At 51.1% G+C, this 11,898-nt stretch overlaps 3 protein-coding genes across 3 annotated transcripts; all 3 read right to left on the bottom strand.

Moving 5' to 3' along the window:
* Positions 1-788: 788 nt before the first annotated feature.
* Positions 789-1,268, bottom strand: LOC149054712 (uncharacterized). The gene has a single exon (XM_089228574.1). It carries the CDS (start codon positions 1,266-1,268, stop codon positions 789-791), a length of 480 nt encoding a protein of 159 aa, XP_089084700.1.
* Positions 1,269-3,908: 2,640 nt separating this feature from the next.
* Positions 3,909-4,790, bottom strand: LOC149054713 (uncharacterized). Its single transcript, XM_089228575.1, has one exon. It carries the CDS (start codon positions 4,788-4,790, stop codon positions 3,909-3,911), a length of 882 nt encoding a protein of 293 aa, XP_089084701.1.
* Positions 4,791-10,212: 5,422 nt separating this feature from the next.
* Positions 10,213-11,094, bottom strand: LOC149054714 (uncharacterized). The gene has a single exon (XM_089228576.1). The coding sequence runs from the start codon at positions 11,092-11,094 to the stop codon at positions 10,213-10,215; it is 882 nt and encodes a 293-aa protein (XP_089084702.1).
* Between the last annotated feature and the right edge of the window lie 804 nt (positions 11,095-11,898).

Consider the following 11,898-nt stretch of genomic DNA (forward strand, 5'->3'; position numbering starts at 1 on the left):
CTGAGGTACTCCGGTACTTGTTTTTCTCTTAGTGCTTTCATAATCGCTGACCATGGAGCTGAGTTAAAAGCATTTTTAATGTCTAGCGTGAGTATTCCAACTTTATGTTTCGGTGAAATCGTTGATCTAATAGTGTTCAGAGCGTCGATCGTGGAGCGCCCCTTTCTGAAACCGAACTGTCTGTCGTGCAGTCCTCCACTGTCGTCTAGAAATCTCCTCAGGCGGTTGTCGAGGATCTTCTCTAGGAGTTTTCCAAGACAGTCTAAAAGGCAGATAGGTCTGTATGACGATGGCAGGTCGAGGGGCTTGTCGCCTTTTCGGATTAGGACCAGCTTGGCATTCTTCCACACCTTTGGGAACACTCCACTTGCTAAACAGTGGTTGTAGGCCTTAATAAGTACCCCAGGGTTCAGTGCCACTACGGTCTTGATGTTTTCGTTTGTAATCCCGTCGGGGCCGGGAGCGGTTTTTGCCTTGAGACTTCTGGCGGCTATCTTGAGTTCTGCCTCGTCGATCATCCAGTTCGGGCAGCCACTCAGGTCCGGGTGACAGTCGACTATCTCCCTCACTGGGTGTTGTGGGAACAGCCCGTCTACTATTTGGCGCAGCCTGCCTGGAGTGTCGAGTTCTGGATGGGGGGAGGCCTGATTAGCTTGTCCATCACCAGTTTATAGGGGAGGCCCCACGTGTCTTTCTGCACTAAGTCACACAAGTTCCTCCACGATGACTCCTTGGCTTTCTTTATGGCGCGCACTAACTCTCTCTTGGCAGCTTTAGCGCTAGTTTCCTCAACTGTGCAGTTCGCGGGCCGTGTTTTTCTTTTTCCGCTGAAAGACCCTGCGTAAGTGATTTGCTGTGTTCCGAAGCAAGCCTATTTCTGGGCACCACCAGTGCACGGATCTTCTTGCCTTCTTACCGCTTCCGGCTGGGTTTCGGCATTTACTTATACTCTCTGTTAGAGCTAGGGCGCACTGATTTGCATCTGAGCATTTCCCTAGAGTTGTGACCAGGTAGTCTGATTTCAGTAACGCTTCCAGCTTCTTGTTGTCTATCCTTTGTCCCCTATGTGGCTCGTTGCTGGGTGTTTCGGGGTTGATTTCAAAGAGTATGTAAAAGTGGTCACTCAGTGACTCTATGTCGAGGACCTCCCACCTCAACATTTTCTGAGCAGTACGGGGTGTTGCTATTGTTAGGTCCAGGATTGAACCTTTATGGAAAGTGCTCTTTCCCCCTTTATTGCAGACAACCAGTCCAGCGGAGTTGACCATGTCCATCAGTATCTCTCCTCGTTGGTCGCTACTCGGCAGCCCCAGTCAACATGTTTGGCGTTGAAGTCGCCAGTGAGTAGGACCTCTCTTGCTTCACTTTTAATTGACCACTCCAGTCTGTTTATGAAATCCTTGTAGTCTTGGATGGTAGAATTTGGTGACCAGTAACATGTGTACAGCTTCAGTCCGTGTACTGCCACCCATCTGAAGCCTGCCTCTCCGAGTCCTTCCTTTTCTAGCCTCGTTTTACTGACGTTTACGATGGCTGCTTTGCCCAGCGTGTCAGCGTACCAGTTTGGCCCCTCCGCTCTGTTGAATTCGCTTGCCAATATGAAGTCGATATCCTCTTCTGCTGCAACCTGATGCAACAGGGCCTGGCTGCCTTGCAGCAGTTCAGATTTATTTGTAAGTACTTAGGCATCTTGGTGTACGTTTCGGTGCCTAGTTCTGAGTCTGACTCCCTTTGTACCTCCCCTGTCTCTCTTTGTGCTGGCTGTTAGAGTTGCTCTAAAGGCGGACTTGATATCTGTCGCTGAAGTGCAGTTTGATGCCTTGTGCCCAATCTCGCCGCATTCTCTGCAGCAGTTTTGTCTGTCCGGGCCCGTGCATTCGCTTCGGGGATGGCCAAAGGCTAGACACCTTGGACATCTCCCTCTGCCCCGATCCTCCCAGAGGCGTAGCCGGCAGATTACGTAGCCAACTCTCAGCTTCCCTGCTACGAGAAGTTTTTTCGCTAACGCAGTGGGGAGCGATACGACGGCCCATTTCTGTCCTCTGGTGACTTCTCTCGTTGACACCACCCTTACATCTTCTTGTTTAGCGGAGATAGCCTCGCTGATAGCGTCGATTACCTCCTGCGGTTCTGCTTGTTCGTCGAGGTCCTGGACTACTACTTTTGTATAGTTTACCATTTCCTTGACTGCCGTCTCGTCTCCCGTTACTGAGCCTAACGCCTCGATAAGTTGTTTGGACTTTTCCGTCTTTGAGTTGACCCGTACTAGGAGATCGCCATTCCTCGTTTTCGTAAGCCCGACTATGTCCTTTGCCACTGCCTTCATTTTCTCGCATGCCTTTATTTTTTTCAGAGTGTCAGAGTATGTCCCGTCTTTTACACGCACAATGATGGCCGGGGGTCTCGGTCTCGGTGGCCTGGGAAATTCCTTGGTCTTGGTTTGTGCCCTTGGTTTAGAGGTCCCTTCTACTTGAATGCTATCGTTCGATTTCTTGCGTTCATCCTTCTGCGTTTCTGCGGTGACTGTTGCCCACGACCTCGATTCCCTCTGTAGTCGTGTTTCATTTAACGCCTCTTGCATTTTATGTAGTTCTGCAAGAGTATTGGTTTGGGCCGTTTGGATGTTTTTAATAGCTTCTTGTGTACGGTTGTACTGTTCTATTTGTGTTTGATGCTGAGCTTGTACTTGTTGTTGTAGTTGTTGTATAGCCTGTTGTTGTTGTTGCTGTTGTAACTGCTGTTGTTGACATTTTGTTGCTCGATCACGTGAGGGAAATTTGTCTACAAGTGACATGTGCTTCATCATCATTCTTATTGATATTCCAAGTGATCTGGAACTATCTTTTACATCCTTCTTTGTATTGGGTGCTCCCGCCACAGCCTCTTCAAGTTTTGCCAGTTCTTCCATAGTCTTCTCTATGGATTTTGCAAACAGATCCTCGGCTTCTTCGCGACTTCCCTTTTTTGCTTGTGTGACTTCAGACGCATGAGTAGGTTTCCTGTTGGAGGCAATCAGCTTATCTGTCAGGGTGGACCTCTGGTTTCGACCACTGCCATCGTGTTGTGTTAGATCGGCTATCTTACCCACGTCCTGAAGCACGGCTGTCTCAGCACTTGTAGTTTTAAGAGTGGCGGGGGCCAGGCTGGCCACCCCCGCGCTCTCACGGTCGCTTGTTGACGACCGCAGTGAGCCCGCTACGTTGGACCCGGCTGTTACCCCGGATCCACTCACTGCTGCCGGCGCCTGGGGGTCCGAATCCCCTGGTGCGGTAACTTCAATTCCTGTTAGTAAATCCATCATTATATTGTTGATTTTTCCTAACCTAACCTAACCTAACCTAACCTAACCTAACCTAACCTAACCTAACCTAACCTAACCTAACCTAACCTAACCTAACCTAACCTAACCTAACCTAACCTAACCTAACCTAACCTAACCTAACCTAACCTAACCTAACCTAACCTAACCTAACCTAACCTAACCTAACCTAACCTAACCTAACCTAACCTAACCTAACCTAACCTAACCTAACCTAACCTAACCCTAACCTAACCTTTTTTTTTTTTTTTTCATGAATCGGCAGTACACTCACCACCCGGAAACGCCGTTAAGCAATGCTTCGGGTGGAGAGTCGCCATCGTTTATTTAAAAACAATTGTACAACTTTTTTTGAGGAGCAGAAGGGACAATCCCCCAACTGCAGCCCCTTACACACGCTGTTACATAGTAGTGGGGCGTGAAAAGGACAATCCCCCTTCCACGGCCCCAAAAGTTAAAACAAAATATATAACATAAATATAAATATAAATAAGGTGCGAACACCGCAAGAACGGCCCCGCAGCCCAATCCAGAGGCCAGGCCACCGGCTGCGCGGCGCTGCCGCAACCCCTCTCCGGCCGCGATCGCGTCACCTCCGACGCCTAGACGGAGCCACACCATACCGGAACTGCCTGTCCCGCTCAGCCTCCTCCTTGTGCGACATCACATCACTCGCGAAGCGCGCAACCGCCTCCCAGTTAGCCGAACTATCCAGCATCTTGGGCACCAGACCGCCCGGGTCGAATGGCCCTATCACGCCGATCAGACGCTCACGCTCACCCCTGAACGCCTCGCAGCGAACTAGGGTGTGCTTAGCGTCGTCGACTTCCTCACCGTAGCCGTCGGGAGGACCGCAATGGGAACACCCTTCGGACGGTGCACGGTTGATCTTCCAGAGAAACCGGTTGAAGCAACCATGCCCCGTCATCAGCTGGGTGAGGTGAAAGGACAACTCCCCGTGCCTCCTGGTAGCCCAACGACAGAGCAGGTCCGGGGGGACCAGGGTCCGGGTCCACTCGCGTCCGCTGTCCGCAGGTGGCACCGACCCCCGCATCCCCCGGGCCCACTCTGCCAGCGAGCGAGCCCTCAGTGACTGGGAGTCATCCGCCCGCACTGACGCCGCTGGTTGGTCCGGCCGAGGGGGCCCCCCGTCACGTGTTCCCGCAAGCCGCCTCTCCCTTCTGGCCTCGAACGACGCGAACCGTTCTTTGGCCATCAGGACGACGGGGATGGTGCGCGCGACGACCGTCGCGGCGTCGTAGGACACAGTACGGTACGCACCCACGCTAGCGATGGCGGCCAGACGCTGCACCGACTCCAACACCTTGGGGCCGGTCCGGCTGAGAGCCAGGTCGGCGCCCCACGTCGGAGCGCCGTACAACATTACTGAGTGTACGACGCCCAACAGCAGGCGCCTCCTGCTCTCGCGGGGGCCACCAATGTTCGGCATCAGGCCGCGCAGAACCGCCATGACGCGTCTGGCCTTGTCGGCCGCAACCTAACCTAACCTAACCTTTTTTTTTTTTTTTTTTTTTTTTTTTTTTTTACATAGTATCGGAACACGGGGTGGTACCAACCTTTCGGTTATTTCACCCCCGTGGACCATCATTTATTTGCCAAAAAATTTACAACATTTATGTAGCCGTTCGCAGGGACAATCCCCCTGTTTGCGACTTTACATTTTATTTACAATGTTTTGAGGGGCTCTATCCCCTCTGTTTCCGCTTTCAGCGTACATTATAAAAACTTATGCTATGCTATGGTTGCTTGCCTGCGGCGCTCCTCTTTTTCTTTGCTGCTGATGACCGTGTAGATGAAGTTGTTGATAGTGTCCCAGTTCGCCTTCGACTTCATCATGGTTTCAATCATGTTCTCTGGTTCTAAAGTTGAATCCGTCAGTGTCTCTGCAATGTTCCTCTGTGTGTGCCATGCGTCACATGCGAAAATCGTGTGGAACGCATCGTCTTTATGGAATCCACAGTACCAGCACTCGGGGGAGTCTAGTTTGCCGAATCTATTGAGGTACTCCGAGAAGCAGCCATGCCCGCTAAGTGCCTGGGTTAGGTGGAAATTCACTTCTCCGTGCCTGCGGTTTATCCACCGTTTAATATCGGGAATGAGTCTGTAGGTCCATTTATCCATGTTTCTTTCTTGCCATCGCCCTTGCCACTCGGCTATGGTGTCGTCATCTGGAGGGGTCCGGTGCTGGTTTTTTCGTTCTTCGTAATCCTGTTTCCTCTCTTTGGCCATGAGATCTATTGGGGCAATGCCGGCTATGACTGCGACCGCATCCCTGGACACAGTGCAGTACGCGGAGACTACTCTGAGGCAGATGCGTCTCTGGATTTTTGTGAGCTCCGTCCAACCAGTCGCACTCATATCCTCCACCCACACGGGCGCGCCGTAGAGCATTATGGAATGGACCACGTTGCTCAACAGTTTTCTTTTGGTTGGCTTTGCCGCGCTGATGTTTGGCATAATTCGTGAAAGCCTTTTTGTGACCTTGCCGGCTTTCTCAGCTACAATTTTGGCGTGCTCTGTGAATCTCCATCCGCTGTCTATATGAACTCCCAGATATTTAATGCATTTCTTGGGGGCCACCTGGCAACCGTTGATCTTAATGTTGATGTCGTTGTGGGTTCGGGTCCTAGTGATGACCATGGCTTCACATTTGTGCTCCGCGAGTGTTAGTCCGGTTTCCCTAAGCCAGTCGCTAACCGCCTTCGCCGAGGCATTAAGGAGCTGCTCCAGTTGGATCGAGTCCCTTGCTCGGGCAACTAGCGCGACGTCGTCAGCAAACGCTAGGTATTCAACGCCCGGCGGTAGGTCCGTTTGCAGGAGACCGTCATATAGGACGTTCCACAATGTGGGCCCAATGACAGACCCTTGTGGAACCCCACATGTGACTCCGATGCTCGTGGCCGCTGTTCCTTGATCCATGATGAGAGACCGATCGTGTAGGTAACTGTCGATGATTTGCCTGAGGTACTCCGGTACTTGTTTTTCTCTTAGTGCTTTCATAATCGCTGACCATGGAGCTGAGTTAAAAGCATTTTTAATGTCTAGCGTGAGTATTCCAACTTTATGTTTCGGTGAAATCGTTGATCTAATAGTGTTCAGAGCGTCGATCGTGGAGCGCCCCTTTCTGAAACCGAACTGTCTGTCGTGCAGTCCTCCACTGTCGTCTAGAAATCTCCTCAGGCGGTTGTCGAGGATCTTCTCTAGGAGTTTTCCAAGACAGTCTAAAAGGCAGATAGGTCTGTATGACGATGGCAGGTCGAGGGGCTTGTCGCCTTTTCGGATTAGGACCAGCTTGGCATTCTTCCACACCTTTGGGAACACTCCACTTGCTAAACAGTGGTTGTAGGCCTTAATAAGTACCCCAGGGTTCAGTGCCACTACGGTCTTGATGTTTTCGTTTGTAATCCCGTCGGGGCCGGGAGCGGTTTTTGCCTTGAGACTTCTGGCGGCTATCTTGAGTTCTGCCTCGTCGATCATCCAGTTCGGGCAGCCACTCAGGTCCGGGTGACAGTCGACTATCTCCCTCACTGGGTGTTGTGGGAACAGCCCGTCTACTATTTGGCGCAGCCTGCCTGGAGTGTCGAGTTCTGGGATGGGGGGAGGCCTGATTAGCTTGTCCATCACCAGTTTATAGGGGAGGCCCCACGTGTCTTTCTGCACTAAGTCACACAAGTTCCTCCACGATGACTCCTTGGCTTTCTTTATGGCGCGCACTAACTCTCTCTTGGCAGCTTTAGCGCTAGTTTCCTCAACTGTGCAGTTCGCGGGGCCGTGTTTTTTCTTTTTCCGCTGAAAGACCCTGCGTAAGTGATTTGCTGTGTTCCGAAGCAAGCCTATTTCTGGGCACCACCAGTGCACGGATCTTCTTGCCTTCTTACCGCTTCCGGCTGGGTTTCGGCATTTACTTATACTCTCTGTTAGAGCTAGGGCGCACTGATTTGCATCTGAGCATTTCCCTAGAGTTGTGACCAGGTAGTCTGATTTCAGTAACGCTTCCAGCTTCTTGTTGTCTATCCTTTGTCCCCTATGTGGCTCGTTGCTGGGTGTTTCGGGGTTGATTTCAAAGAGTATGTAAAAGTGGTCACTCAGTGACTCTATGTCGAGGACCTCCCACCTCAACATTTTCTGAGCAGTACGGGGTGTTGCTATTGTTAGGTCCAGGATTGAACCTTTATGGAAAGTGCTCTTTCCCCCTTTATTGCAGACAACCAGTCCAGCGGAGTTGACCATGTCCATCAGTATCTCTCCTCGTTGGTCGCTACTCGGGCAGCCCCAGTCAACATGTTTGGCGTTGAAGTCGCCAGTGAGTAGGACCTCTCTTGCTTCACTTTTAATTGACCACTCCAGTCTGTTTATGAAATCCTTGTAGTCTTGGATGGTAGAATTTGGTGACCAGTAACATGTGTACAGCTTCAGTCCGTGTACTGCCACCCATCTGAAGCCTGCCTCTCCGAGTCCTTCCTTTTCTAGCCTCGTTTTACTGACGTTTACGATGGCTGCTTTGCCCAGCGTGTCAGCGTACCAGTTTGGCCCCTCCGCTCTGTTGAATTCGCTTGCCAATATGAAGTCGATATCCTCTTCTGCTGCAACCTGATGCAACAGGGCCTGGGCTGCCTTGCAGCAGTTCAGATTTATTTGTAAGTACTTAGGCATCTTGGTGTACGTTTCGGGTGCCTAGTTCTGAGTCTGACTCCCTTTGTACCTCCCTGTCTCTCTTTGTGCTGGCTGTTAGAGTTGCTCTAAAGGCGGACTTGATATCTGTCGCTGAAGTGCAGTTTGATGCCTTGTGCCCAATCTCGCCGCATTCTCTGCAGCAGTTTTGTCTGTCCGGGCCCGTGCATTCGCTTCGGGGATGGCCAAAGGCTAGACACCTTGGACATCTCCCTCTGCCCCGATCCTCCCAGAGGCGTAGCCGGCAGATTACGTAGCCAACTCTCAGCTTCCCTGCTACGAGAAGTTTTTTCGCTAACGCAGTGGGGAGCGATACGACGGCCCATTTCTGTCCTCTGGTGACTTCTCTCGTTGACACCACCCTTACATCTTCTTGTTTAGCGGAGATAGCCTCGCTGATAGCGTCGATTACCTCCTGCGGTTCTGCTTGTTCGTCGAGGTCCTGGACTACTACTTTTGTATAGTTTACCATTTCCTTGACTGCCGTCTCGTCTCCCGTTACTGAGCCTAACGCCTCGATAAGTTGTTTGGACTTTTCCGTCTTTGAGTTGACCCGTACTAGGAGATCGCCATTCCTCGTTTTCGTAAGCCCGACTATGTCCTTTGCCACTGCCTTCATTTTCTCGCATGCCTTTATTTTTTTCAGAGTGTCAGAGTATGTCCCGTCTTTTACACGCACAATGATGGCCGGGGGTCTCGGTCTCGGTGGCCTGGGAAATTCCTTGGTCTTGGTTTGTGCCCTTGGTTTAGAGGTCCCTTCTACTTGAATGCTATCGTTCGATTTCTTGCGTTCATCCTTCTGCGTTTCTGCGGTGACTGTTGCCCACGACCTCGATTCCCTCTGTAGTCGTGTTTCATTTAACGCCTCTTGCATTTTATGTAGTTCTGCAAGAGTATTGGTTTGGGCCGTTTGGATGTTTTTAATAGCTTCTTGTGTACGGTTGTACTGTTCTATTTGTGTTTGATGCTGAGCTTGTACTTGTTGTTGTAGTTGTTGTATAGCCTGTTGTTGTTGTTGCTGTTGTAACTGCTGTTGTTGACATTTTGTTGCTCGATCACGTGAGGGAAATTTGTCTACAAGTGACATGTGCTTCATCATCATTCTTATTGATATTCCAAGTGATCTGGAACTATCTTTTACATCCTTCTTTGTATTGGGTGCTCCCGCCACAGCCTCTTCAAGTTTTGCCAGTTCTTCCATAGTCTTCTCTATGGATTTTGCAAACAGATCCTCGGCTTCTTCGCGACTTCCCTTTTTTGCTAACCTAACCTAACCTAACCTAACCTAACCTAACCTAACCTAACCTAACCTAACCTAACCTAACCTAACCTAACCTAACCTAACCTAACCTAACCTAACCTAACCTAACCTAACCTAACCTAACCTAACCTAACCTAACCTACAACCTAACCTAACCTAACCTAACTAACCTAACCTAACCTAACCTAACCTAACCTAACCTAACCTAACCTAACCTAACCTAACCTAACCTAACCTAACCTAACCTAACCTAACCTAACCTAACCTAACCTAACCTAACCTAACCTAACCTAACCTAACCTAACCTAACCTAACCTAACCTAACCTAACCTAACCTAACCTAACCTAACCTAACCTAACCTAACCTAACCTAACCTAACCTAACCTAACCTAACCTAACCTAACCTAACCTAACCTAACCTAACCTAACCTAACCTAACCTAACCTAACCTAACCTAACCTAACCTAACCTAACCTAACCTAACCTAACCTAACCTAACCTAACCTAACCTAACCTAACCTAACCTAACCTAACCTAACCTAACCTAACCTAACCTAACCTAACCTAACCTAACCTAACCTAACCTTTTTTTTTTTTTTTTTCATGAATCGGCAGTACACTCACCACCCGGAAACGCCGTTAAGCAATGCTTCGGGTGGAGAGTCGCCATCGTTTATTTAAAAACAATTGTACAACTTTTTTTGAGGAGCAGAAGGGACAATCCCCCAACTGCAGCCCCTTACACACGCTGTTACATAGTAGTGGGGCGTGAAAAGGACAATCCCCCTTCCACGGCCCCAAAAGTTAAAACAAAATATATAACATAAATATAAATATAAATAAGGTGCGAACACCGCAAGAACGGCCCCGCAGCCCAATCCAGAGGCCAGGCCACCGGCTGCGCGGCGCTGCCGCAACCCCTCTCCGGCCGCGATCGCGTCACCTCCGACGCCTAGACGGAGCCACACCATACCGGAACTGCCTGTCCCGCTCAGCCTCCTCCTTGTGCGACATCACATCACTCGCGAAGCGCGCAACCGCCTCCCAGTTAGCCGAACTATCCAGCATCTTGGGCACCAGACCGCCCGGGTCGAATGGCCCTATCACGCCGATCAGACGCTCACGCTCACCCCTGAACGCCTCGCAGCGAACTAGGGTGTGCTTAGCGTCGTCGACTTCCTCACCGTAGCCGTCGGGAGGACCGCAATGGGAACACCCTTCGGACGGTGCACGGTTGATCTTCCAGAGAAACCGGTTGAAGCAACCATGCCCCGTCATCAGCTGGGTGAGGTGAAAGGACAACTCCCCGTGCCTCCTGGTAGCCCAACGACAGAGCAGGTCCGGGGGGACCAGGGTCCGGGTCCACTCGCGTCCGCTGTCCGCAGGTGGCACCGACCCCCGCATCCCCCGGGCCCACTCTGCCAGCGAGCGAGCCCTCAGTGACTGGGAGTCATCCGCCCGCACTGACGCCGCTGGTTGGTCCGGCCGAGGGGGCCCCCCGTCACGTGTTCCCGCAAGCCGCCTCTCCCTTCTGGCCTCGAACGACGCGAACCGTTCTTTGGCCATCAGGACGACGGGGATGGTGCGCGCGACGACCGTCGCGGCGTCGTAGGACACAGTACGGTACGCACCCACGCTAGCGATGGCGGCCAGACGCTGCACCGACTCCAACACCTTGGGGCCGGTCCGGCTGAGAGCCAGGTCGGCGCCCCACGTCGGAGCGCCGTACAACATTACTGAGTGTACGACGCCCAACAGCAGGCGCCTCCTGCTCTCGCGGGGGCCACCAATGTTCGGCATCAGGCCGCGCAGAACCGCCATGACGCGTCTGGCCTTGTCGGCCGCAACCTAACCTAACCTAACCTTTTTTTTTTTTTTTTTTTTTTTTTTTTTTTTACATAGTATCGGAACACGGGGTGGTACCAACCTTTCGGTTATTTCACCCCCGTGGACCATCATTTATTTGCCAAAAAATTTACAACATTTATGTAGCCGTTCGCAGGGACAATCCCCCTGTTTGCGACTTTACATTTTATTTACAATGTTTTGAGGGGCTCTATCCCCTCTGTTTCCGCTTTCAGCGTACATTATAAAAACTTATGCTATGCTATGGTTGCTTGCCTGCGGCGCTCCTCTTTTTCTTTGCTGCTGATGACCGTGTAGATGAAGTTGTTGATAGTGTCCCAGTTCGCCTTCGACTTCATCATGGTTTCAATCATGTTCTCTGGTTCTAAAGTTGAATCCGTCAGTGTCTCTGCAATGTTCCTCTGTGTGTGCCATGCGTCACATGCGAAAATCGTGTGGAACGCATCGTCTTTATGGAATCCACAGTACCAGCACTCGGGGGAGTCTAGTTTGCCGAATCTATTGAGGTACTCCGAGAAGCAGCCATGCCCGCTAAGTGCCTGGGTTAGGTGGAAATTCACTTCTCCGTGCCTGCGGTTTATCCACCGTTTAATATCGGGAATGAGTCTGTAGGTCCATTTATCCATGTTTCTTTCTTGCCATCGCCCTTGCCACTCGGCTATGGTGTCGTCATCTGGAGGGGTCCGGTGCTGGTTTTTTCGTTCTTCGTAATCCTGTTTCCTCTCTTTGGCCATGAGATCTATTGGGGCAATGCCGGCT

Source organism: Diuraphis noxia, unplaced genomic scaffold, assembly GCF_037042655.1.
Source record: "Diuraphis noxia isolate RWA-SAM2 unplaced genomic scaffold, SU_Dnox_SAM2 contig0005, whole genome shotgun sequence".
Taxonomy (NCBI): Eukaryota; Metazoa; Arthropoda; class Insecta; order Hemiptera; family Aphididae; genus Diuraphis; species Diuraphis noxia.